Raw genomic sequence first — 26,759 nt, 5'->3', positions numbered from 1 at the left:
CTTTGGTTTTCCATTCTATAAACTGTTGCCCCTTGAACAAATCTGATATCCCCGACAACTCTTCTCTGCCCAGATGGTGAAGAGACTTCAACACAGACCAGTCTTAAATATTACTTAATGTTTTCTTTATTTAAAAGATCATTCACAAAATACCATATCCATAAATTTACTTTGTCATGAAGCAGAATGTGTTGAGTGTTTGGAAACTTGTCTTTACACGTTTAAAAGTCAAACAGATTGACTACCAGGTGAGTTTTGCATGGGCATCCTCTTTTTTTCTTTGCCTTTGCTCTTAAAATCTCGGGTCTTCCACATTTTGAATGGAAGAGCGGCTACTGGATGGAATTCGATTGGAACACAACCACACACACATACACACACAAAAAAAATTGCATGTCTCGAAAGAAAAGTAGTGTTAGACAAATGGTTCTTATTCTTAGAAGTGGACTGAAAGACAGGGGCAGGAAGAGACATTTATACTATGATACCCAAGGGGAGGCTAGCCCTTGGAACATTTGCCTATACAAATTGAAACCTGTTTTTACACAATGGACATGTCTTTTTTTTTTTAAGGGGAGAGAAAGAATCACACATCTGGTGCTTTCAATTCTACCTGTTCCGAAGCTACAACCGGATACCCTAAGCATCCACGTCAGGCACTGCAGGTGTTCATACCTTGACCAGACCTCACACTGAAAGCAATAACCTGCGAGCGAGAAACGGCTCCCTTCTTGGTCACCCAACGGCTCAGTATTTTGCTCCCTCTTTTAAGTTAAGTGCACCATCAAACCTTTTCAAGCAGAATCCTTCCGGTATGGAGAGACAGGGGCTTCCAATCACCTGTGCCTTTAGCGGCACACAAAGACACTGGGGTTCTGCAATCCAAAGAGAGCGCCACCCCCTCCCGTCTCCGTTTGAGAGGCGAAGCATGAAAGCAAAGCTCAGTTCTGCACGGCAGCCCAAGAGACGAGCTGAATGCTGGAGGGGCAGAGTCAAGAGACGTTTCCTTCGAAACAGAGCCGAAGGAAGGAAGGAAGGAAGGAAGGAAGGAAGGAAGGAAGAAAAGTAAACTTTATTGGTTTCAGAAACTAGTTAAAAAGTGGATAGCAAATATGTAAAAAGAAAATGCAAGAAAATGCTGGAAGAAGACAGTCCTTGGGTGCTACAGTAGGCACGAGCTTTGAGGGCCAGGGAGAACTCGGCAGGCCAAGTCAAGGAAGCAGCAGAGCAGGGGCCCCTGTCTAGATTTGGCTGCTGACACGCAACTCGGCCCCAAGCAGGGGTCTGCAAAGTGCTGGCGGCACTGCCGGGAAGGGGAGGGGTGGAACTGATTTTATACAGTATATATATATATATATCTTATTCCAAAGTGCCTAAGGGCTAATGGGTGGCAATCCTATTTAACGTTGTGTTGCATGAGCTAATTCTACAGGGGCTGTATTCTAGAGCTCGAGACGTCTTCCGCTTGGCCGGGACTCCTCTGAGCTGAGGGGCCACGAGGTGTCGGTGGTAAGCATGCAGTGGAGGTAGAGAAGCACCGTGGAAGGCAGAAGGGAACGACGTGGAGCAGCAGGACTGGACCCTAAGCCACGTGTCTCGGAAGTGGAAAGAGCCAGAGAGGAAGAAAAGGTGACAGCAGCACCCCGGGGGAGAGAAGTCCAGCGCTTTATTGGCCAGAAGCCGTGTGCTGGGTTTGGGGGGGGAATGGCTTGCGAGGGGGAGGGGAAGGGAGAAACTTAAGACAATGCAGGCACTAGATACAGCAAAGCCAAGAACGTACTAAAAACCACTTGTTAACAGCTGACATGCATTCGCAAGCTCTGGTTTGTTTTGTTTTGTTTTTCCTTTTCTGTTTCAAGGAGGACAGGTGTCAGATGGTAGGAATGGTGGTTGCAGGGTTAATGTTCCGAGCACAGTTAGACACTCTGGGCTGTCTTGCGTTTTGTCTCCCACCCCCACCCCACCCCCTCAACCCCGTTCTCCCGCCCGCCCCCTCCCATTTCATCAACCCCTCAAGCTCATTCTTGCTCTTCCTTTACTATTTCCTCCCTCGGCTTGGCTCCACCAAAGATGGCAGAATTGGGGTTGGCTACTTGATTGAGAGGAGTGGCAACCGTCCGGGGCTTGAGCTGGAGTCTGGGCCGCTGGGCTCTTTCCTCTGGAAGAGAAGAAACATTTCTGCTCGAGACGCAGCTCAGGGGGGTCCCGTGAGCCAATGTACACCCCGCCCCACAAAGGATCGTAGGGCACCTGTGACAGATTGATCAAGGACAGGAAGCAAGTGCGCCTCCGGGTGCTGAACGCCCAACTCCCATCAGCCCCAGCCAGCATGCCCAATGGTCAGGGACAATAGTAGTCCGACAAGACCTGGAGGACTGCAGGGTCCTATATTTGGTATAAGGCTAGAGCCCACTTCAAATGCATGAAGGTAACAGAAGAAGTCCTCAAGAAGGCAGATGAATTCAGAGCAAAAAATGCAAAGCCATTCTTGGCCTTATATCCCCTATCATGTTCATCTCTTTGACACTGGCACAATCCTCTGCTCACTATTCTTGCAAGTGTGTGATCTATTTTACATGGACTCTAGCCCCCCGCCCCCAACCTCATGCCAGTGACTCTCCATGTGTATCTGTTATAGCAGACAGTTATGGCCTGCTACTCTGGAATGCCTCATACTCGCAAGTCCAAGTCATGTTGAAATGAATGAAACCAAAAAGCATTTCAAAATCAAGGTGTATCACAGTGCCGTCTGTCGCCGCAACTGAAGTTCGACCCCCCAGATGACGCCACTGAATGCTGCAGGCCCAAAGCGGTGGACAGCAGCAATTCAGCTGGGCCAAAATGCAGGAGAAAGCAAAGGCTGCCCACCTTCAGTTGGCTCTCTGAAATCCATGGCAGCGCCACGCACTGGAGGCCCATCCCTGAAACGACCGGTGCCTCCCATGGGTGGGCCGGCTGCTCCTCCTCGCCGATCCCCGGGACGGGTCCGGCCTCCCCGGCCTCCCAGGAAGTCGTCATCTCTGAAACCTGTCGGGAGAGACGTGGCAGTAAGTGCCAGCTCTTTGGACGTGCCCGAAGCGACAGCCTTGTTTCTCCAACAGAGGCAAACCCACCAGCGGCTTCATCCAACCTGCGGGAGCATCTTTGCGGAAAAGTGGCGACCAAAGGACCAGCTTGGCATGAGTGGCTTGCCAAAAGACAGGAGTGGTTTTAGTTAAGCAGGATGCACTGGAGAGACTGGGCTAGGAGATGACGGCCACGAAACAGGAAGAGAAGAGGCACTCTGCCATTTCATACAACTAGCTACAGAAAATGAAAAGCTCCTCCAACAGTGGGGACATGTATGGGCCCTAACGCTGCCCCCGGTTCGTTGAGAGGTAAAGGCATGGCTTTTCCAGAGAGTTTTTGAGGACTGCCTGGCGCCGATGCTATGCCTTGGCTCTTTCTCTTGGTGTAAAAACTTGGCGCTCTTGATTTTACTCTTAAGTGCTTATTTCATTCTCTTAGTTTGATTGGGTTGCTGCCTTAGATTTCCTTGCAAAAGGAAGGAAGGGGTTTTGGGGTTGTTGTTTTTTATATAAAAAAAATATAAATTTTTGTTGATATTATGAGGGGGATCAAAGAAAAAGAGAGAAAAGGTTCACACCTGCAGACTGCAATACAAATGTAAAATTGCTGCAGCTTGAAATCATGATCCCATACGATTTCTTCCTTTTGGAGAGTGTCAAGTGCACTGAAGCAAGAGTGGTTGCTTTGGAAAGACGGCAATCCTTGCTGCTAAAACCAAGATGCATACATGCATTTTTGCCAAGAGGTTTCTTACGACCAACAGGCAACCCATCCCTACTGCAAGTAGTCTCAAAAATAAGGTGGGAGGATAATCTGCACCGACTGACATATGCATACCTATACAAGGATGCCGGAAGAACCCCCAAATTTCTGAATAGAGAAAAATGCATGGACTGTAATTATAATGACTACTTTAGTATTTGGCTGTCTTTCAGTTAGCTTTTTATTATTTTTATCATTGACGTTCTGTAATGTGTTTTTAATCTCGTACACTGACCTGGGATCTTCTGTTAAAGGGCAGTACATGCAATAAACTGAAATACTACTACTGTACTAATAAATAAATGCTACTACTAGACTTACAGAGTTAAGTTTGAAAATTTGAAACATGATCAAATACAAGGAAAAGGCAGTCTAAGTGCATCAGGAGCAGGACAGGAGAGGGAAGAATGAACTACTTGAGGATAAGATGACCTTACAATGTCCGTCCACTATGGGATGCCTCCAGCATCATCTTCTGCAACTAAGAATTTCAAGTACAACCATCTGCCATGAACACAATGCGTAAGCCACAAGCATTTGGTTTATACTCCCAGATTCTCATCTGTTGAACAGGAATAACCCTCATTAAGGAAGCTGTGGGAGGTTGGATTGTACACACACAAGTTTTGTGCTATGTAGCAATAAACAGGAATAAAAGTAAAGAGCTATATAAGGCTACACGCCCCGCTTTGAGCTGGTCTGCCTGGCTTATGGAGCCAACTTAGTCCTACAGCCAGAGCATATATTTATGCCGCCTCTCTGCCCATGTTGCAAGAGGAAAGAAGTAATCCAGCATGTTCAGCTGAAAGGCAAGTTAGTAAGCTTTCAAGAAGCAGGGAGGGAGGGAAATAAGCTACCTGGGCCTATCCCTCATCTACTTCTCACCCAGTGGGCCTGATGCTTTCATTACAGGATCCAGAAGTGTTGAGTGCACCAAAAAGAGACAGACAGATGGAAGCAGAGTCCCAGCTGATGCTAAGACAGTGTTACTCAGAACTGCACAATCCAAGCCATGTCTTCTGAAAGCAATTCAGGTTACAAGGAAGGGTACTTACATTTGTCAAAAAGATCCAACACAAATATTCGAAGACTTTCAACTTTCCCCACCCCACCCCAAACTATGACTAGACATTGAAATCCTTCAATCAAAACAGAACACAGACGACTTGCAACCTTTGCCACGGTCTTCAAAAATTAAGAAACATCCAGATACAAGTTTTGGGCTTCTGCCTTAGTGGCCAACGAGACTGCCATAGGATGATCTGTGGTCACAGGCATATCTGACAGAGGAAGGCAAAAAGGAAGTGGAAATAAAAAACATTTTTTGGTGGGGGTAGGGGACGAGGAGGAATCAGGAAAATGAAAAAGGAGAAATACTGCTACCAGAACTGAAGTCATCTCTGGAATCCCATCCACCTCCTCGTGCTTCCCGCGGACCTCCTCCGCCCATGCCTAAAAAGAAAGCCACATTGCAAGCAGGGGTCAATGGGGAAGGGGGGAAGGTCTAAAAGGCTCCACTGCCAGCGGGCGGAAATCCCAATGCTCTCTCAGCCCGGTGCAATCCTCACATTCACAAACATTGGGCAATTGTACTCTGCAGGAGAATGTGTCTAGATCAGAGGTGTGGTTGGCACATGGAAACCCAGGAAAGGACACTGCACTTAGCTCTCAAAGAAGGGAGCTCATCCATCCAGGCCTGGGCAGGAAGGTTGCAACGAAGAGACCTGTGAAGTCCCAGCATCTTCAGAAAACGCAAAGGTTCAAAGACAGCTTTTCCATATTTCCCTGAGCTGAGATGCGCTTAAACCACTTACATCACAAAACTACACAAAGAGGCAGAGGGGGCCTTGCTAAGGTTAGGAAGATAGCACATTTTCTGCAACAACATCTACACAAACTGTCTCAACGGCTGCTCCTCTATCTGGGAGCACTCAACCTTGTGACACATGCAGTTGCCCAGGCTATGAAGTAGAGCATTAGCGAGTTCAAGGTTCTTGATGTTAGTTATACAAGAAAAAAGTTTGTTTCCTTTTGGATCCAACAGCTCAAACTGTATGGTATTATTAAAATAGTAGATGAACACTTGTGAGCTCAAGCTGCGGCCTCCTTTTGTTTTAGAGAGCAATACACCATGAAATAGCCCAGCCTTTGAAATACCTTTCTGCTCCGGATACTTTTCTGCCTAGCAAAACACATACAGCTGCTCAGATCTGTCTGTGTGAACCTGGAGCTCTTTAGAACAAAAGAGGCAGGAGCATTAAAACAGTCCAGCATTACTCAGAGCAGTAAGATGCATGGTTTTGAAGACGCCAATTAAATCATTAAGAGGTTGTGAGTTAACGGCTCACTGCTACTTTAGCGCCTCAAGATACACCATGCCAATCTTGTTTTCCCACGTAGTTTTAAACACCATACTTAACTTTAGTTGGTGGAAACTCAACTCAAACATAGTTGGGGGAACTCATGTCTTCAAAGGCTGGCATACCAGTCTACACTAAGCCTTTTCTGAGCATCTACCTACCATCAGAGCTAAGCAGTACATGGCAGTCACCTCCCATGTTTGCGGAGTGGCAGTATATTAGGAAACATTTGTTTTCAAGCAAAATGGAAAAAAAGGGCAGGTTGAGGCAAACTATTTATTCTCCCTGCCCTCCAGTTAGCCAAGAAAGCAAGAATATTCCCTCCAATTCAATTTCTCATGTGCTCCGCACTGATGATGTACAGGAACAGGCAGGGAGACCCAAATCTCCAGCCACAGTTCAGTCAAAACTGCTTTCGTGACTACCACACCTTGAAAAGTCACTGCTTGCAGCTCCTCAGATTATAATTGAGCCTAGGTAGCTCCTACCCCGAGTCACTCTCCTTCAGTTTGCTTCCTTGAGGTTCCTCCCATGCCAGCCTTTAAGGAGATAAAGCTACTCACCTGCCTGGCTCTGTGCCTACTTATGAGATTCTCATACTTGGAATAGTCATCCAAAAATGCTTGAAGTCTCCCAAGCAGGCATTTGCTAGCACACGATATGGCCACTTGGTGCGCAACAAGACCTGGCTAGCAGCCAGAGCACCAGAGAGGTTGGAGAAGAGGACTTGCCACCACTGCCACTCCCTTTTGCTGCCTGCCACCAAACACTCCTCGAACCAACTGTGAACCACCCAGCCCAGCAGAGGGCAATATTCAAGCTTGCAGGATCTAATTTGTGTTTTACTGGAACCCTGTCAGCTGGAGCCAGGTGCAAAAGACATACCCTTAGAATGAAAGAACAGGGCACCTCTGTGCAAGTGCCGAGCATGAATTTGTTCTGAGCTCAGGAACTGAACTGAACTCAGCCCTTCCACACATAAATCAATTTCTTGTTAAATATTGTTTGCTTTTTAGACAGTACACTGTGTGTGTGTGTGTGTTTTTTTTAAAAAAAATGCTTTATATTTATATTCCAATACAGTATTTCTTGATTTCAGCAATCTAATTTAGGTATGTCATTTTGTTTGTTGCTATTGTTAAACAACTACCGGTAGTAGTCAGAAATCCTTGCCAATGCACCACCAATCACCCAAATATCTAGATCACAAACTACCTACTGCCTACCCCGATCTAGGCTGCCCACCTCTTCTGAACTGCTGTGGCCTCCTGGAGTGCAGCAAGACTAGAAATTGATTAGCTTCTCGATTTATTTACTGGCCTGTTTGTTTTCATTTAGCTCTGAACTTGCGGTGCATGAAGTCTAGATTATACCACTCCAATAATACATTATCACTAACTCTAGATTATTCCACCATTAAGACTAATTTTTCCCATATGTATTTAACTGTGGTGTTTCTTGTCTTTGAATTTATTGATGTTTAATACAGATAGTTTCCCCCCAAATGGTATGTCTTTTAATAATACTAACCTTTATATAATACTAACTTATTGTGAGCAATTTTGGGCACAGTTTACTGTTGAAAAGTGGCAGGTAACTAAACTAAAAGCTTATTATTATACATACTGTACACACATGCTAGTTTAAGGCGGCACTAATGCAGTCATTCCAATTTGCCATATATTAAAGAGCAGCTATTTAAACATCACCTCTGTCCTCTGGGCCGCCACCTTTTTTGAAACCGAAGCCACCTTTGTCTTGTTTCCTGCCTTCGGCAATGTCCACTCGGAGTGACCGGTCCCCCCAAAGCTGTTGGACGCAGAAGAAGAGGAGGAAAAATCTTACCACCAGTCATTCTAGCAAGGGCAGCTATCAATCCTCAAATACTATTTTATAAAAACGGTAAGCTTACTGCTCCATCGTATGTCAGAGCTTCTTTAAGTGATTCAACCTCATCAAATTCTACGTAACAAAATCCTGTAAGACAAAAAGAGATTAAAAACGAAACAGAAGCCAACTTTCATCTCAGTATCTGGAAAGTTGCGAACCCAGATAGTGTACACAAGTGGGCTGTTAGTATGTTGAGGCAAGGAAGTTAAACTAGGATATTGGGGCAAACAGAGGTTTATGAGCTGATCTGTCTCTTTGAGGTACCACTGATTTCCATCCTGTTCCCCAACCTCTTCCCTCACTTCTGCAAACAGAATAAGGAGATTTGAGAGATGGGGGAAGAGAGAACATGTAAGCAAACCTGAAGGACAATGTGCTCCCACACAAAACTCCCCCAAAGCAAAAGTCTTCAGAGAAGTTAAGCTGAGTGACCACCAGACTGCCTGTTCTCTCTATGACTGTAAGCAGACTATGAAAGCTAAATGGTACAGCACATGCTATGCAGGGAGAAGGTCCCAGTTTCAATCCCCATCATCTTCAGGTAGTTCTTGATTAGCAGGGTATGACTGAAAGCTACTTAAGATGGCATGTGCACCTTAAAACCTGGTATCTCTCACCACTAATCAGCTGCCTCTCTACCTCAAACTTGGTTATGAAGGAGAGAGATGGAAGCACCTACCTTTAAATTTATCTGTCTCTTTGTCTCTGACTAATCGCACACTCCTTACACTGAGATCTTTGAAGATGGCATCGATGTCTCCTTGGACTGTGTTGAAGGGGAGGTTGCCAACGTACGCTGTGAAGGGGGGCTCTGTTGGAAGCTCTTTCTGTCTGCGTGAGCCAACACCAGCACTGCTACGAGATCTGTCGACAAGCACAGAATTAGAACCTAGGCCAGAGTGCTCCTGGGATCAGGGAGCAGCAAGGATGGTCCATGAGGGGAAGGCAGGGAAGAGATGTTACAGTAGAGCTGTATCTCAGTTATACTAGCTGTGTAATATAAAAAAAAGGATGATATATCCTCTCCTCCAGGAGTTGACAATTCAAATTTAGCCAGTAGAGAGAAAGGAGGGTGCTAACAGGCACAGGGGCACAGAAAGTAGAGATTTTGTATTAATTGGGTATATGCTTTAACTAAAATCTTGCTATTAATTAGCCACACAGTGTGGCCCCAACAACAGATGCCTGCTAACAAAGGCAGTTATGTGCAGCTCCCCAAGTATGAAGAACAGCAGTCAGCCATGCCAAGTTCAATCACTGTGCTGCCCGATCTCATGCACATCTACTCAATGTGGTTCAAAGATCTGAAGGGGGCAACTTTCCCCAACCTTTCAGTGCAGGACACTTGGTACAGGCAGGAGGGTTTAATGAGCATGAGTAGAAACCCAAGCACAACTTGCTTTAGATACAAAATTAATTCATATATACACAGTGTTCAATTTGTTAACTTGACTGAATTGGGAGTGCATAAAACCAACCCCATCATCCTGAAAGGCATCTGGAACAGCAAGGTGGCTCTAACCAGCTGGCTGTCATTTGGTGTCCATGATGGAAGATGTTGACAGGCAGGAGGTAGATCAGGAAGTACTGACAAGACCTCTAGATGAGCTGCAGCTACAATTTGGGACTGCCAACAGTTTAAGAAGAGCGAGGACAGAACACTTTGCTGATATGGCTAGCCTTGTGCTGATAATCTCCAAGCCTATTTAAGCCAATATTAACTGGTAGGCTTTCTAGGACTAGGCAATATCTGGTTTTCAACACCGTGGTATATCACCAGCTACACATCAGGATCTATCACAATGTGTACAATAAGGATGGAGCTGTGTAGAGTCATTGGCTGGCTTCATGGTTTTTCCTACATTGTGATTTTTTTTTGCATAGCACAAACATATTTATCATTATTTATGATGTATTGACAGGTCAAAAATTATGAAACTGGTATCATGATATGAACTTCAAAACTGTTTTGGGCTATACAGTCATACCTCGGTTTAAGTACGCTTCGGTTTGAGTACTTTCAGTTTAAGTGCTCCGCGGACCTGTCTGGAATGGATTAATCCACTTTCCATTACTTTCAATGGGAAAGCTCACTTCAGGTTAGGTACGCTTTAGGTTAAGTACGGACTTCCAGAACCAATTACACTCATACTTTGGGTTAAGTACGCTTCAGGTTGAATACTCCGTGGACCCGTCTGGAACGGATTAACCCACTTTCCATTACTTTCAATGGGAAAGTTCGCTTCAGGTTAAGTACGATTCAGGTTAAGTACAGACTTCCGGAACCAATTGTGTACTTAAACCGAGGTACCACTGTATACAGCCCAGCCCTATTGACTACAGTGGAACCTCGGTTTACGAACACCTCGGTTTATGAATTTTCGGTTTACGAACGCCATCGACCCATCTGGAACGGATTAATTCACTTTCCATTACTTTCAATGGGAAAGTTTGCTTCAGTTTATGAAGGCTTCAGTTTATGAACAGACTTCCGGAACCAATTACACCCATGCTTCGGGTTAAGTACGCTTCAGGTTGAGTACTCCGCGGACCTGTCTGGAACGGATTAATCCACTTTCCATTACTTTCAATGGGAAAGTTTGCTTCAGTTTATGAACGCTTCAGTTTATGAACAGACTTCCGGAACCAATTACACCCATGCTTCGGGTTAAGTACGCTTCAGGTTGAGTACTCCGCGGACCTGTCTGGAACGGATTAATCCCCTTTCCATTACTTTCAATGGGAAAGTTCGCTTCAGTTTATGAACGCTTCAGTTTAAGTACTCCGCGGACCGTCTGGAACAGATTAATCCACTTTCCATTACTTTCAATGGGAAAGTTCGCTTCAGTTTATGAACAGACCTCCGGAGCCAAATGCGTTCATAAACCGAGGTACCACTGTACATCTTTGTAGCTCTTCTAGCCAATTTTAAAGCTGTATTGGAATCCTATCTCTAGTGACTCAGATGTGGACTGGTACTTGTGTATTTATTTAGAACATTTTAATCCTCCTCTTTAGCTGAAAAGGCTCCCAGATTGACAATCCCTGGCTACAGTAGTCGTACAATCTACAATGCATGAAATAAAAGGGGAAAGGGAAGAGGGTTGAAGAAAGGAGAAAGTAAGCGAGCCCAGGCTCCAGTTGTAATTGGTGGACCTGAGAGGTTTAGTAACAAAGCATCGTAGACCTGCCTACCTCTATTTTTGAATGTTCTGACAAGCAAGGAGGGCACCTACTTGCCAATGGCCTTCCCAAGACAATCTTTCTGCAGTCCTTATGGGAAGAAAACTATTCCACAGCCAAAGCATGTATTGGAATACATCCCAGTTGCCTTCTTTTCACCTGATCAACATGCTTCGTATGCATAGAAAGAAGCCACAGGTGTCAACTGGCCAATTGCAAATACTGTATACCTGGAGCTCTTTGCCTTTTTAAACATGAAAAGCAATGCAGAAAAGGTGCAGATCTGCCTGGGTAAATATCCAAGTAATGATATTAGAAAACCTAAAAAGATGCCTTCCAACTAGGGTTAACTAAATTGATAGTCTAAACTGAGGTAAGACCTTTCCTAAACTTAAATACATGTTGAAAAAGAAAAGAAGATACTGAAAGCTAGGACAGGGTAAGTGTGTAGTTCTGAGTGTGGTGCTGTTGATAGGGCTGATAAGCATTTGATACAGTATAGTCTATCTCCTAAATCTACTTCTTAAATAGAAGCAGTCACCATAACCTACTCAGTTTTTCTTACAAGAAGAAAAAGAAAAAAAGAAACCAGTTGGTTCAGTGCTAGAACATGTGCAAAGATCTACTCTACCTGCACCCAACTGTGCATTAAAACTCACATCATGGATACCTTACGTATAACAGCAATGCCAGCAGTATAGTCTCATGGATATGTCCACTACGTTTATCAATGGGTGACAAACTATATTTGCCTTATGGAGTTCGACCACAAAGAGCTTAGGGAAACTGGCCCGTCCAAATAAGTATTGAGTTGGTTTTGCTTTGTGTCTTCCTTTCCACATCAACCAGCTATAAATAGGTTGGGCTTGGTAGAATTTTTCACAACTAACAGAGGCAACAGACTGATGGAGCATGTCGCCACCAGTCCTATGAAGAGATGATGAACTGTTTTCTGGAAGGGTGACTCAGTCTTATGAGCCAACCATGACCAATTCATGTGCTTTCATAAGGACACTCATAAAGATGTCACATTGGACACACTTTAAGAACATTTACTCAACCCAGTTGACTGGCAAACCAACCTCAGCACCATGAGCCCTGGATGAAGACTCCCTCCAAGATACTCCCAGTGACACACCTATCCCATCATGTTTCCTAATGACAATCTGTAGTCATCTAAATTTATGAAGTTGGTTAGCCAGGGGTGAAAATTGCTATATCATCAAGACAGAGACTATGAATGAAATGGGAATGAGGTAAAGAGCAAATTATCTGATATACTCTGCAGGAAAGGATGTTAAGAATGATGCATGTAGACATGATGTGCCCTAAACACAATCTACATTTTTTAAAAACCACAGCTTTAAATGCTTCTGTATAGCTTTCTGAAGAGAATTCAATTTCCTTGTCAAAAATTCACCAGCTGCCTACATGCAGGCAACATACTTATTTCAAGATACAACTTTTCTAAAGTCCATATTACTGCAGAATCCCAAGAAACTAATAACTAACATAATGGTAAAGCATGCTGGAAATGTAAAGAGAAGGATGGGGAATTTTATCATATGTGGTGGACATGCGACAAAGTTAAAAGATTTTGGGAGATGTTATATAATGAATTGAAAAAGATTTTTAAATATACTTTCCCCCAAAAACCGGAGGCATTTTTGTTAGGGATTATGGGAGGAGAGATTAGGAAAGAAGATCAAGTATTGTTTATGTATGCGACAACCGCGGCTAGGACATTGTTAGCCCAAAAATGGAAACTTCAGGAACTACCAACAATTGAAGAGTGGCAGATGAAAATGATAGACTATGCTGAATTAGCTAGATTGACTTGCAAAATCCGAGACCAAGGAGAGACAAGGTTCCAAAAAGACTGGAGTAAATATGTGGACTATATGGAGAAAAACTGTAGAAGTTTAAAAACACTTGCAGGATTGAAATAAATCCTACGAATTGACTGAAAAAAGACAGTAAGGAACTGCAAAAAAGGAGTTAATAAGAAATCCGCATGAAGGGAGGGAGGGAAGTCACAGCTCGGCAGAGCAAGGTGAAAGAGGGGAACATAAGATGTATTGTATAAAAGATTGATTTTTTTTATTTTGTTTTGTTGTTAATTGGAAAAATTGAATAAAAACTATTTGAAAAAAAAAGAAACTAATAACTAACATAATGCTATCACCCTTGCAGCACAAGAGCATGTGGTGATTGTGGAAGATTCATGCTTCTTCCCTAGATATAACGAGAGTTCTCAACTCCCTCTCACTCCCATAGGGTCTGCCCTAGCCTGGATGAATCACTAGCCCTGGATCAAGTCTTCTTGAGGGGCAGTCTTCATGCAAACGGCCTCAATTTCACTCCTGGCACCGGCCTAATATTCATTAGAACAAGCACAGCTGCCAGCTATGAAGTCAATGCCATTAATAAAGAGTGAGGAAAGAAGAGGTAAAGTCGTACCACTCTGACTGGCTCTCTAATAGGAAAACACCACCTCCTTTCAATGGTGAGGCACCTTTTAAAGCTGAGATACAATACTAGGTTCAACAGATGTGCATAACACCCATAAAAAAGTATACGTAGTCTCTGCCAACTAACCTGTGACCCTCCACATATTTTGCATTACAGTTCTCATCAGCTGCAGCCAACAATTTATTACAGTTTACAATCACATAAAACTAAAATAAAAGCAGACTATTGTTAAAACCACAATGAAACAATAGAATACAAAGTAATGTAAAAATCTAACATACGAACGGCCTGAAAAGAGAAGAGAGTCTTGTCTTGATAAATGATTGTAACCTCAGCACAAATGAAACTACTTTAGGGGGAATTGAACGAACAGGACTGACATATCCTCCTGTTGTCACATCTGGTGGCAGGAAACCCAGAGACCAGTTGGAATGGGAGCAGGCACTTCATAGAATCATAGAATTGGAAGAGACCACAAGGGCCATCCAGTCCAGCCCCCTGCCAAGCAGGAAACACCATCAAAGCATTCTTGACATATGCCTGTCAAGCCTCTGCTTAAAGACCTCCAAAGAAGGAGACTCCACCACACTCCTTGGTAGCAAATTCCACTGACGAATAGCTCTTACTGTCAGGAAGTTCTTCCTAATGTTTAGGTGGAAGCTTCTTTCTTGTAGCTTGAATCCATTGCTCCGTGTCCGCTTCTCTGGAGCAGCAGAAAACAACCTTTCTCCCTCCTCTATATGACATCCTTTTATATATTTGAACATGGCTATCATATCACCCCTTAACCTTCTCTTCTCCAGGCTAAACTTCTCTAGACATCCCTGTGTGACAAGAGCTCAAGGTGCGCTGCAATGCATCAGTGCACTTTCTGCCAGAACGGAATCAAAAATATTTTTGCTGCAGAACAAAATCTAATTTCCAGTCCAGAAATGGGGGCAATAACTTCAACATATAGTTATAGAATGGCTGCAACTGAATTTTTAGAATTAGGTTGTTTCACTGCAGTTTGATAGCACTTGAAATTGCAAATTGAGGAACTAGGAAATTACCAATACAGTACAATAAAGTTGAACAAACTTTTTCAGGCTTATGTCCCAGCTGTGCTCAAAAGTTTAACTTAGATTATTTAATTACTGAAATTAATTGCACTGAGGCTAATACAGCCACAGCAGTCAGCATTTCTGCAAAAGGCAGCAGTAAACAACTCAACTAATTTCCAAGGTATTATGCCTACCTACTGCTTTCAGGAGCCTTTAAATAAGAATGCTAGTGAACAAATGCTGGTGCCGATGCAATCTGGCATACACTGAAGAGTTTTCCATCTTAGACTACACCCATACTGTAATCAGCTCATTCCCAGTTTGATAAACTCGAACTGAAAAGTAGCCTAAGCTCCAAGTACCAAATGTTCACTTCCCTTTCCATAGGCAACACACAAGCAGCATCAGCCACTCCTCATTGCCCTACTCCCTTATTTGATTTTAGTCACTCTTCTCTGCCTTTTGCTTGTTCGTTTCTCATGCTTAGCCACTGCAAAGGGCCAGGAATGCAGAGTTCTTATGGCTTGTCGCAAAAAGTACAAGCTGTGATCAGGTCAGCAAGATGCCTGGCAGAGATGTTGGGGAAATGAACCTCCAGGTGGCAAAGCAGATCACCTCCATACACCTCCCAGATCATGTTAATGTGGAGAATACAGTGCATGGCATATGCAATTCCTCCTATACAAAAAGTATCACCCAAGAATACTGCTCAGGGGCCTTTGTGGGAGGCATCAAGTGACCAAAAGGTCATTAGTCTCTGCTCCACTAGATTCAAAACTAGCCGGATGAGTAGCCATGAACTTCTCCTTTGCTCCACCTCACAACTGTTTAAGTGCCTTAAACCACCTCCTTATACCCTAAAGGATACAACCCTGTATTTCATCCTCTATTTCACCTTCAATGAGATTGAGATTGAGAATTGAGATTGAATCCTGACAAGACAGAAGTACTGTTTGTGGGGGACAGGAGGCGGGCAGGTGTGGAGGACTCCCTGGTCCTGAATGGGGTAACCTTGCCCTTGAAGGACCAGGTGTGCAGCCTGGGAGTCAATTTCAACTCGCAGCTGTCCATGGAGGCGCAGGTCAATTCTGTGTCCAGGGCAGCTGTTTATCAGCTCCATCTGGTAAGCAGGCTGAGACCCTACCTGCCTGCGGACTGTCTCGCCAGAGTGGTGCATGCTCTAGTTATCTCTCGTTTGGACTACTGCAATGCGCTCTATGTGGGGCTACCTTTGAAGGTGACCCGAAAACTACAACTAACCCAGAATGCAGCAGCTAGACTGGTGACTGGGAGCGGCCGCCGAGACCACATAACACCAGTCCTGAAAGACCTACATTGGCTCCCAGTACGTTTCCGAGCACAACTCGAAGTGTTGGTGTTGACCTTTAAAGCCCTAAACGGCCTTGGTCCAGTATACCTGAAGAAGCATTTCCACCCCCATCGTTCTGCCCAGACACTGAGGTCCAGCACCGAGGGCCTTCTGGCGGATCCCTCGCTACGAGAAGCCAAGTTACAGGGAACCAGACAGAGGGTCTTCTCGGTAGTGGCACCCACCCTGTGGAATGCCGTCTCACCAGAGGTCAAAGAAAACAATTACCAGACCTTTAAAAGGCATCTCAAGGCAGCCCTGTTTAGGGAAGCTTTTAATGTTTGAGGGATTTCTGTATTTTAATATTTTGTTGGAAGCCGCCCAGAGTGGCTGGGGGAACCCGGCCAGATGGGCAGGGTATAAATAATAATAATAATAATAATAATAATAACAAATCTCATTTTTATCCTTACCCCACTAATTCCACTTCGTCTGAACTCTGTGCTCTACCTTACATCCAAAGGATCTACCTTCCCTGGCCCCTAGATTCATACCATCCATTCCCACTCCTGCTTAACCTCTATTGATTGATCGATCCATAATCTTCCTTTCTTCTGCTCTACTATCAAGATTTAGATTTGGCAGCTCCTTGAGGAATAGCTTTGTTTTATTTCTTACTCGTGTTATTCTGTCAAACAATACTGACATTAGCAGCACTACATATACCGGTAGTAAATTCTCAGCAGCCCATACAAACCATACTGTAAGGTAGACAGAATAAAAAGGGCCACCCTGGAAAGACATAAGAAATAGAAGGGGCAAACTGAGGAGCTTAGTAAACCATCCTATCCAGTATGTTTCACACCCACAACCATTTTCATAAGAGATGCATGCATGCTTTTCTAAAGAGATACGCAGTCAAATTGAATGCAGACCAGAAAACAAATCACATCTCCTAGCAGAACCCATCCGCCTGCAAAAGAATAGGAAATGTTTAAAGTGATTCCATTCACTTGCGAAAAGTATCATCCACCCTTTGCCAAATGGTCCTAGGGAGGACAAACCACAAATATTACTTTAAAAATCATTAAAACAAAATACTCACAACTAGGTGACTCATCACTATCCCTGGCTCCTCCTGCAGGCCTGGACAAAGAGCTATGTCTTCCGGAAACGAAAGTAATACTGCTCTAGATGCACCTCAGAAGGAAGGGCATTCCAGAGACGAGAAGGCACCCAGAGAAAGCTCTCTTATTAGTCAACTTATCAATTTCATCCTAAAGTAGAATCACATGCCAGGCTGCCAATCTTCAAATATTTGCATCACAGGTAGTTTAAGGCTTTATACATCAACGTAAGTACCTTGAATTGTACTCTGAAGCAAACTAGCAACCACTGCTGAGTATTTAAGACCAATGTTAAATGGATGTAGCCATCATCGCCCATCAGTACCCCTAGCCAAAGCATTCTGCACAAGCTGCAGCCTCTGAAACATGTGATGGCAGCTCCACATGGACGATGTGGACAATAATCTTATCAGGAGGTTATGAGAATATGAGTTACTATGGCCAGACCTTTTTTTTCAGACTGTAAGATGAGCCTGAAGGGTCAGGCCAATGGCCTATCTCATCCAGTATCCAGTTCTCACAGTGGAAAGCTAGCTACTTGTCAGAAGCCTGCAAGCTGGGCATGAGCACAACAGCACTCTGCCCCCTTGTGATGCCCAGGAACTTGTATTCAGAAACACAATGCTTCTGCAGTTGAGGTAGACCATAGTCTCATGGCTAGTATATGTGGCTACCCAGGAATGGGTGTAGCTGGTGAACCAGGAAGTAGAAACACCTAGTCACTGAAGCAACTTGGACCTCAGGTAACATAACTGTATTAAGCACCATCCCAAGCTATCCACCTGCCTTTCAAGGAAGTGCAACCCCATTTAGTTCTTGGATTCAGGAACCCAAAGCACACCTCCATCTTGTCTGGATTCATTTTCCACTTACTGGTCCACATCCAGCCCATTACTGCCACCAGCCCAGTCAACACTCTGTCTCACCTGTTTCAGATGGAACAGAGAAAAAGAGTCGGGTGTCATCTGCATATTGATGAAATCTTGCTCCATATCTCCTAATGACCTCTCCCTGCAGCATCATACAGGTGTTAAAACAAATGGGGGACAGGATCAAACCCTGCAGGACACTTACCATACAGTAGCTCCCCATTGCTACTCTGTAAGTAACCCTGGAGCAGTGTGGTCACCTCCCAAAGCCACAGATATGTTTGTGAGCACAACACACATAGCACTTCTTGACTGACCCTAAAGCTTTTTTCTTACGACACCTCTTTATGCTAGTTCTTTCTATTTTCTGAAACCTGTCAAGATAACCCAGATGATTTCACATACAGTACTGAAGACTTCGTTGGGCATTCCCTCTCCCCCTCAATCAAAAACATATTCAGGCAAGTCACTCTGACTCTTCCCTCCCCCCTCCACTCCATATTTGCTATATGAAGATAATAATGATAAACCTACAGGGTTGTTATGAGAATGGCTGAGATAACTGCTCTCAAATGCACAAGCTATAAAGCTTCATAATTTCCTCATTTATACCACTTTTAAACAGTTTACAAAGCAGTATATCCCAAATATACTCTCTAATATTAAAAACAGAAACCTCTCAGCTTCTCTCTGATAAGAGATCACACATGATTCTTACTGGAGTAATAGGACTGGTCAATAACTCCAGATTCTCTCACAAAGAAAGCCCTGCAGTTATGGTTTTATGTTATGTGTGAATGCAGTCATGAGATGTGGAAAAAGAGGAAGCAAAAATAAATAAACAGGCAAACTAACTGTTACTTTTTAATGCCCCCTTCCCCATATACTATACTTACCCATCTAGAAGTTGCTGGGTGGGTGTGGAGAAGAAGACAACATTTTCCTCCAACTTCCATTCATTCCTCCATATTATTCTTTCCTATGGTATGACTCATATGCTCCCCCTTCCTTCAAATTACCACCCCCTTGCCCACAAATAAGCACAGACTTTGGGAACAAACTCAATACAAAACAAACTCAATTATGGAGCCCCAAGTCAGGGCTATGACTATAGGATGAACTCCTTATTGAACTACATGGAAAGGTTACAATATGAGGGAGGGGTAGTTTAGAAGAAAAAGTAGAGTAATGAATGGACCACTTGACAGAGATGAAAAAGTAGATAAGGAGAGGTTTCTCTCAAATTTATTCATCAAATAAAAATGAATGGCACAAACTATGGGATGCACTGCCACAAAATGCAGGGACAACAATGGGCATGGATGGCTTTACAGGACATTAGACAAATTTCTAAAGGTTAAGACCATCAGTGTTTAACCAACCTCCCGTCAGTGCCAGCTTACCATCCATCAATGCCCAAATCAGTCTTCCTAGCCCCCCCCCCCAGCACCACCCACCTCTTGATACCCCAACTAAGTGACTAAAGAAGCTGGAACCCTTTCCCCATAAGCTCAAATCTTCCTCGACCCACCTCCCTTATCGGAGACCACTTACCTTCCATCAAAGCCATTCCCATAAGAGACATCTCAGGCCTGGCTCATTCCCCCCATAAATTATGCCCTCCTAGGTCTCCCTCTTTTTTCAGCCCCCCTTTCCTGTCAGACGCCACTTCCACCAGAGCCCCAAATATCCCCCCGCCCCCAGAACACCTTTGCTCACACCTACCTCGATCCCCCTTGTGTTGACCCACCTCCCCCTGCCAGCAGCCACTTCCCTTCCGCCAGAGCCCGGATCCGTCTTCCCCGCCCCCTTCTTGGCACCCGCGTGAGAGACGCTCCAGGCCCGATCCGTCCCCCCACCGCATAAACTACGCCTCCGGCCCTACCGGACCCCGCGCTCGCTCTGACCCGCCTCCCCCGCCCGGAGGCTCCTTCTCCTCCCTCGACACACGCGCTCGCCGCCCCGCGCACGGGCCCTCCTGCCGCCGCCACCTCGCTCCTCCCCTCGCACGGGCCCCGAGGCCGCCCTTCGCCTCCCCGGCCGGCCCCGCTTCCCTTCCCCGCTCACCCGCGGCCGCCGCCGAAGCTGCTGTAGGCCCGGTCGTCATAAGCGTCGAAATCCGCCATTGCTGCTGCTGCTACTCTTGCTGCTGCTGCTACCGCTGCTCCTGCCGCCGCCTCAGCCTCCCCCGAGCGCGAGCGAGTGCCGCAGGACCCCCCGCGCCGCTTATATAGCGGGCTTCGGTCAGGGGCTGCCCGTCGCGCTGCCTGCAGCCGAGGAGCGCTCTGCGCCTGCGTGCAGCGGGGGTTGCCCCGGCGGTGCCTGACTGGAAAGTGAAGTGTTGGGGGGGGGGAAGAGGAGGGAGGAGGAGAGGTTTCAAAATGACCCAGCCCTAGCAGGCAGAAGAGCCGCGTGTGGGGATTGGGGTGATGGAGGATTAAAAACTTCCCTCCTGCTACCTGAAGTGAGAAGTGGGAGGCAGAGATAGAGGCGGCAGTGCAGCTAGCTTCCCTCTCTGTCCTTCTGGGAGGTGCAGAGAAGTGCTTTGCCATCCCATGCATGAAATCCTAGCCTTGGAGCAGTGGCATTCCCAGCTTATAATCATATCTCTGAATGCCAGCTGCTGGGAATCGCAGGAGGGCAGAGGGCCGCTGCCCTCACGTCCAGCTTGCAGCTCCCCCCCCCCCCGGAGTCTGGTTGGCCACTGAGGGCAAGGCACAATGAACGTATGTGGGCATCTGCCTCTCTCGGGAGACAATGGAAGAGTGCGCCTTCGGGGCTAAAGCCAAACCGTTGGAGAGTCATAGCGCCTGCTGTGGCTGTAGAGACCAAAAACGGGAGAGACATGTTTTGTTGCAGCTGGGGCAGAGGAAGGTGTCCGGTTGTGGTGCACCGCGGCATTTCTTCTCTGTGCGCTCCTCTCAGCAGTCGGTCCTCCTAGGGTCACTGCTGTGCGCATACACAACCTGACTGTTTCCAGGCGCTGCAAGGGATTCAGACAGGCAGGGTTGATGTTGCCTGTCTTTATGTCTCGTTTGTAACGAGTTGGTCTGCTAGGGATGCCTGAAGACAGCTCCCCCTAGAGCATGTCTATAGGAATCCTGTCATCTTCCATTGTACATGACTGAGCCAGCATAGATGTTGCTGAGACAGAAGTGTGAACATGCTGGGAATGTGGGCTTGGGAGAGCACATCTTTGTTTGAGGCTCTGTCCTGCCATGTGGTGCCCAAAATCTTCCTGATGCCATACATTGAAGCACCGCTCCTGGTGGGTGTAAGTTGACCCCAACTCACTTCCATAATGCTGTGAGTTCAATACACAGGATGCTGTGCTGTGCTATCTATCTATCTTCCACCTTTGTCTCCAAGGATCTCAGGCTAGTGCATTTGGTTTTCCTCCTTTGTCATTTTAGCCTCAAAACAACCCTGTGAGGTAGGTTTGGCTGAAAGGCAGCAACTGCCTCCCCTCACGTATATCTCAGTGGGGATTTTAAGCCTGGACTCCCAGGTCTTAGTCAGATGCTCTAACCACTACACAACATGACTAGATGAGCCATTGGCTTAATCCAGCAGGGCTTGTCTTACGTTCTTAATAATTACAAGAAGGATAATAGACAATAAGGTATTTGTTTCATGAATTATCCCTAGGTTAAACTTCTGGGAGGAAGGCCCATAGAATTCAAGGGGGCTGACTTCTAAACAGACATGCACAGGATCACAGCGTCACTGTGTATTCTTGTAAACACCACTCCATGATGTTTTGTTTCTCTTTAAAACCAATGGGGAAATAATCAAAATATATAAAATAAAATAATTTAAAAGCAAACAGGCAGAGAAGGGAAACACCTGCTAAACTAGAAGAATCACTAATCATGTTGTTGTTGTTTAGTCGTTTAGTCGTGTCCGACTCTTTGTGACCCCATGGACCATAGCACGCCAGGCACTCCTGTCTTCCACAGTTTGGTCAAACTCATGTTCGTAGCTTCGAGAACACTGTAAAAAAAAGTTTTTTCTTTAACTGTCTGCATAAACCTAAAAATGTTTTCAGCAGGCAACTAAAAGTTAATACTGAGGATGCTTGCTGAATCTCTATCAGAAGACTGAGCTGATGAAAATGAAGACTCGATTTATATACCGCATGTATATCACCTGCACATCTACAAGATTTTTAATCACTTACATAAGATCAATAACAAACAGGACTGTCCCTGCCTGCTGGCTTATAATTGAAAAGACACAACACAAAAGGAAAAAGGGATGGGGAGGACAGAGAAAAAAAAGCAAATTCATCACACTGTCTTATGCAGGTTTATTGGTAATAATTGGTAATATTGCCAGTGGGTAATAACATTAAAAAAAGCTTTTATTTCTAAATATCAGACTATTGTTTGTTCCACATTACAGTATGACATTCTCACTTGAAGTTAAAACTAACCAAGAATTCCAAACAGTAACATTATGTCACAGGGGGCATTTAGACATTGTTGTCCTCATTAAATCACTTTTTGCCACATAGTTGAAAATTAATATTCGTATTGTTTTGGTATACAGTACCTTAATCTTTGAGTTAATTCTTCAGCAGTAGCTATGGAGTAGATTCAACTAGACCAAAAATCCTCATTTAATCCCTCTATATACTGTTGCATGCCATGCAATCTCTTACTGGTGCGAGATTCCTGGGGTTTCTGGCACCTACCAGGTTTCAGTTTTATCAGAATGGTGGGATGGTGGAGACTGTAGTGTCTTTCTGATATATGGTTTATTTACACATATATTCAAGCTGAGCCTACGATGGAGGGCTCACAGCATTAACCCCCCAAGAGGATCTTGCTTCTCCTATAGTCAGGGGTCAGCAAACTTTTTCAGCAGGGGGCCGGTCTACTGTCCCTCAGACCTTGTGGGGGCCGGACTATATTTTGGGGGGAAAAAATGAACGAATTCCTATGCCCCACAAATAACCTAGAGATGCATTTTAAATAAAAGGACACATTCTACTCATGTAAAAACACCAGGCAGGCCCCACAAATAACTCAGATATGCATTTTAAATAAAAGGACACATTCTACTCATGTTGCTGGACCGTCCGGGGGCCGGATTGAGAAGGCGATTGGGCCGCATCCGGCCCCCGGGCCTTAGTTTGGGGACCCTGTCCTATACGGTAGTCACACAGCTTTCGATTCCACCATAAATCAGGCATGGTTCTGTCCCTCAGCTACCCAGCCTGCAACCTTGCTCTGAGCTCACACACACAACACTAATTTTGCCTCTGGCACAGAGCCACTTCCTTTGTTACCTTCACCACTCATACTTTGTGAGCCATTATGGCTCTTGGCTGGCTAATTCAGCAATTGAATCCCTGCTGGATGCAGGAATTTGAAGCGACTCAGGCAAAAAGCCTACCCCCCTAAAAAAACTCACAGGCATACTTTCCATTTTCTTGCAATAACCATCCCATCCCGGCAGCTAACAGTGAACGTGGGCTCAACCCTTTCTCCAAACCGTTTCCATTTATTCGCCCAGCAGACAGTGGTCAGGGATGGCAGGAATTGGGAGCCCAGCAGCATCTGCAAAGCCATTAATTCCTCATCACTGAATTTTGCGCCCTGGGCAAGTCTACAGGTGAAACTCGGAAAATTAGAATATCGTCGAAAAGTGCATTTATTTCAGTAATGCAACTTTATTTATTTATTTTTCTTTTAATTTTTACACATGCTTTCTTTTGGAAATTCCACAGTAATAAAACAAATAGTTACAATAATACGGAAACAAAAATAAACATCGCTATTACATTTCATTAATTACATTGCATTTATAATTGACCCGCCTAACGACAAATAATTACAATTACCACAAATAGTACTTGTTACAGGTAGGTAGCCGTGTTGGTCTGACGTAGTCGAAACAAAAAATAAAAAAGGTGCTACTGGAAGGAATTTTTTTTCTATTTTTTGTTTCAATTACAACAAATAAAGGTTTGACATATCTTGCTTTGCATGTCATGCATCTATCTCATATATTGGCTTCACCTTTTAAGTTGCGTTACTGACATAAATGCACTTTTCGAGGATATTCTAATTTTCCGAGTGTCACCTGTAACTACTTGCACAACAACCCCCCCCCCCATTGCTAACTCCAATTTTCAAAAACGAAGTATTGCAGGAAAACACAACACTTGAAACTGCAACGTTTATTGTAGATGGCAAGAATAAAGAACGCAACGACGTTTGGTTGCCTTTCTCAAAATACGTCTTAGCACACGAATCCTTTGCAATAATGTGAATCTATGGAAAACAGTGCCCCGCAAAAGTCGGTGCTGCGCCTTTCTGCGGTCTGCGCCCCAGGCGGCTGATAGCATCCGCCTTAGGCAAGGAAACGTGCCACCAAAAATAACCCCAAAAGAGCTCACATCCCAGGCAGGGATTGATGCTTATGCAGAGTCTGGCGTTTCCACGCGGGGCAGCCAAGAGCGTTGTGCAAAGGAGGAAGCTGAAGAAAGCCAAGCCCCGCCAGGGAGGCTCCTACCCAGCCTCTGCTTTCCTTAACCCGGAAGGGGAGGTTCCCACGTGCGCTTCTGCATTCCCTCCTTCCACGTGCGTCTTTTTGCTGCGCTGCCTCCAGCATGGCCGGGGATGGCAGCGGTAGCGGCAGCCCCGGCGATGAAGCTCTCGCCGCGGCCCCGATCTCCCACCCGGGCCGTCTCCTGGGCCAGAACCGGCAGTTTTTGGATTTCTTCTGGGACATCGCCAAGCCCCAGCAGGAGACGCGCTTGAAGGCGACGGAGGATCTGCTGCGCTACTTGCGAGAGAACCAGAAAGTAAGAGAGACGATGGAAAGTTAATACAGTATAAGCTTTTTGCGAACGCCACGCTTCCCCCTCTGGGGAAGTATAACATCAAACATTAAAAACACAAAACGTGAAAGCCGCGTCTCTCCCCCTCTCACCTACCCCCCAAAGTATGTGTTTGCAAGTCTTGATATTCTATATTGTTTAAATTCCAGCCATGGGAGTCCCTTTGAAATGGATTTTGCCCCGCTGATTTCAGTAGGTCTTCTCTGACTATGTCTCAGCACAGCCGATTGTTTTAAAATTCTATTTTAGTAGCAAAAACTATGTCTAAATTCGTTTAGCACCTGGACAAATAAAGATATTCCCAGCCTGCTTCAGGTTTGCAGTGTTAGCAGACAGGATACAAAAGGAAAAGGAATGGGGAGGGAGGAGGAAATGGATGGGACCAGGTTGGTCTCTCTCTCTTCCCATGGTGAGACAGGGGGTGCAGCTGCTCAGTGGGTCCTCTGGCCGAAAGCAGTTCCAGTATAATGGTCCCAATATAATGATGCCATCACATTAATGTCTCTGTAGCGTCCTCACATTCTGCATTTGGTGAAATTCACCTTTGAATGTTTGTGGGCAGAAGTTTTCAGGGAAGTGCAGTCACCAAAGTCGGCCCCACAAGTTTCTTTCCCTGGAAAACCAGCTGCTTTGCAGGGGGTTGGATCCTTGGGGCACCTTCCAACACTACAGTTCTTTGATTCTATGTACAAAGCCACACAAAACCTGTTGGTAGCAGCTTTGCACACCCATTTCATTGGGGAAAGTGGCTTATACATTTTATAATAAATAATTTGCTGCATGCAAACGGGGGGGGGGGAGCTATAGTGTGTTTTGAGTTGATTTTATCATGTTTGTGAGAAACGTATAGTTAGCTCAAGCCTATACACACAGAGAGACATTTGATGCTGGGATTGCACTGTAAACATGCTCAGAGGTGGTTTCCCCCCCTCTATTGTTTCCAGGTACAGTATTTGAACAAGGGAGCTGTGGATTAGAAAAAAGCAGGCTCTGGAACTGAATGGATGATACTGGGGGTGACAAAGGGCATGTTTAGGAAGAAGGCTGATGGGGTTGGCCTACTTCGGAAGGTTGTTGTTAGGTTTATGAATGTGGCTGTGGAATTTAAGAGGCTTTAGGTAAACTGATTCTTAAAAAAACAAACAAACAAACTTTGATCAGTATAAAAGCAGCTCTGAATTAAGCAGAACAATATATTATTATTATTTTACAGAAGCTATTTTAAAGGGGGGGGAAAACATTACTGTATTTTGGTTTGTGGGGTAGTCAAAAACCCCACCATCACCACTGCCTGAACTTCTGAATATTTTATTTTAGGATGACGAGCAGCTGAAATACAGCTTGAAGCGCCTGATTGATGGATTGGGAGCAACACGCGAAGCGGCCCGTCCAGGATTCAGTTTGGCTTTGGCTCAGGTTGGTGTTCGTCAGTGGAGTGCATTTGGGTGTTCTTGCTTAGACTTTTTTTAACAACAACAACAACAACAAGAACAACTACAACAACTGTAAATTCGAAAGTAGCATGCAGCCCTCCTGATGTTGTTGGACTACAACTCCCATCAGCCAGAGCAAAAGGTTAGGAGTGATGGGGGTTGTAGTCCCAGCGGCAACCCGTTGTGTCTCTTCTTTCCGATTCACACAGGTGTTCCCCACTTTTTCTCTCTCCCCAGGTATTGCAGGTTTTTGAGGAGATCTCCCTCCTCACAGTCCTGGACCAGATCAAAGAAAAATACGACCTCGGTAGAGTGAAGAAGGTAAGGGGATGGGGTGGGCTTTGAGTTCAGGATTTTGTTAAGAGGAGCTCTGCAGGTCCTCCGTGTTAATC

General features: G+C 45.0%; 2 protein-coding genes across 3 annotated transcripts in view; one reads left to right on the top strand and one right to left on the bottom strand.

Annotated features, from left to right (window-relative positions):
- Positions 1–108: 108 nt before the first annotated feature.
- Positions 109–20,284, bottom strand: EIF4H (eukaryotic translation initiation factor 4H). 2 transcript variants are annotated; one of them, XM_035139440.3, is made up of 7 exons: positions 20,152–20,284; positions 8,761–8,945; positions 8,104–8,168; positions 7,901–8,000; positions 5,215–5,283; positions 2,869–3,027; positions 109–2,158 (listed from the first exon to the last, which is right to left on the bottom strand). In XM_035139440.3, exons 1-7 carry the CDS (start codon positions 20,208–20,210, stop codon positions 2,019–2,021), a joined length of 777 nt encoding a protein of 258 aa, XP_034995331.2. In that variant the 5' UTR covers positions 20,211–20,284; the 3' UTR covers positions 109–2,018. The 2 variants fall into 2 exon arrangements, with proteins under 2 accessions (XP_034995331.2, XP_060124622.1); XM_060268639.2 differs by lacking the exon at positions 5,215–5,283.
- Positions 20,285–24,552: 4,268 nt separating this feature from the next.
- The window catches only part of MYBBP1A (MYB binding protein 1a), a 49,026-nt gene continuing 46,819 nt past the window's right edge, over positions 24,553–26,759 (top strand). The window contains exons 1-3 of the mRNA XM_035139435.3: positions 24,553–24,898; positions 26,252–26,350; positions 26,605–26,688. Of these exons, the coding sequence (XP_034995326.3) occupies positions 24,704–24,898; positions 26,252–26,350; positions 26,605–26,688 (378 nt within the window). The 5' untranslated portion in view covers positions 24,553–24,703. The remainder of the gene's footprint in view (positions 24,899–26,251; positions 26,351–26,604; positions 26,689–26,759) is intronic.

This window comes from Zootoca vivipara, chromosome 14 (assembly GCF_965207765.1).
Source record: "Zootoca vivipara chromosome 14, rZooViv2.hap1.1, whole genome shotgun sequence".
Lineage (NCBI taxonomy): Eukaryota > Metazoa > Chordata > Lepidosauria > Squamata > Lacertidae > Zootoca > Zootoca vivipara.
Note: the sequence above shows the minus strand (reverse complement) of the source record. Positions and strands in the feature narration are given on the sequence as shown.

Coding starts and splice junctions, on each gene's coding strand:
- EIF4H (XM_035139440.3), bottom strand. CDS start 20,210: ATGGCGGATTTCGACGCTTATGACGACCGGGCCTACAGCAGCTTCGGC. Junction 8,946..20,151: donor AGCTTCGGCGGCGGCCGCGG/GTGAGCGGGGAA, acceptor GCTTGTCGACAG/ATCTCGTAGCAGTGCTGGTG. Junction 5,284..7,900: donor TGGCGGCCCAGAGGACAGAG/GTGATGTTTAAA, acceptor CTTTCTTTTTAG/GCATGGGCGGAGGAGGTCCG.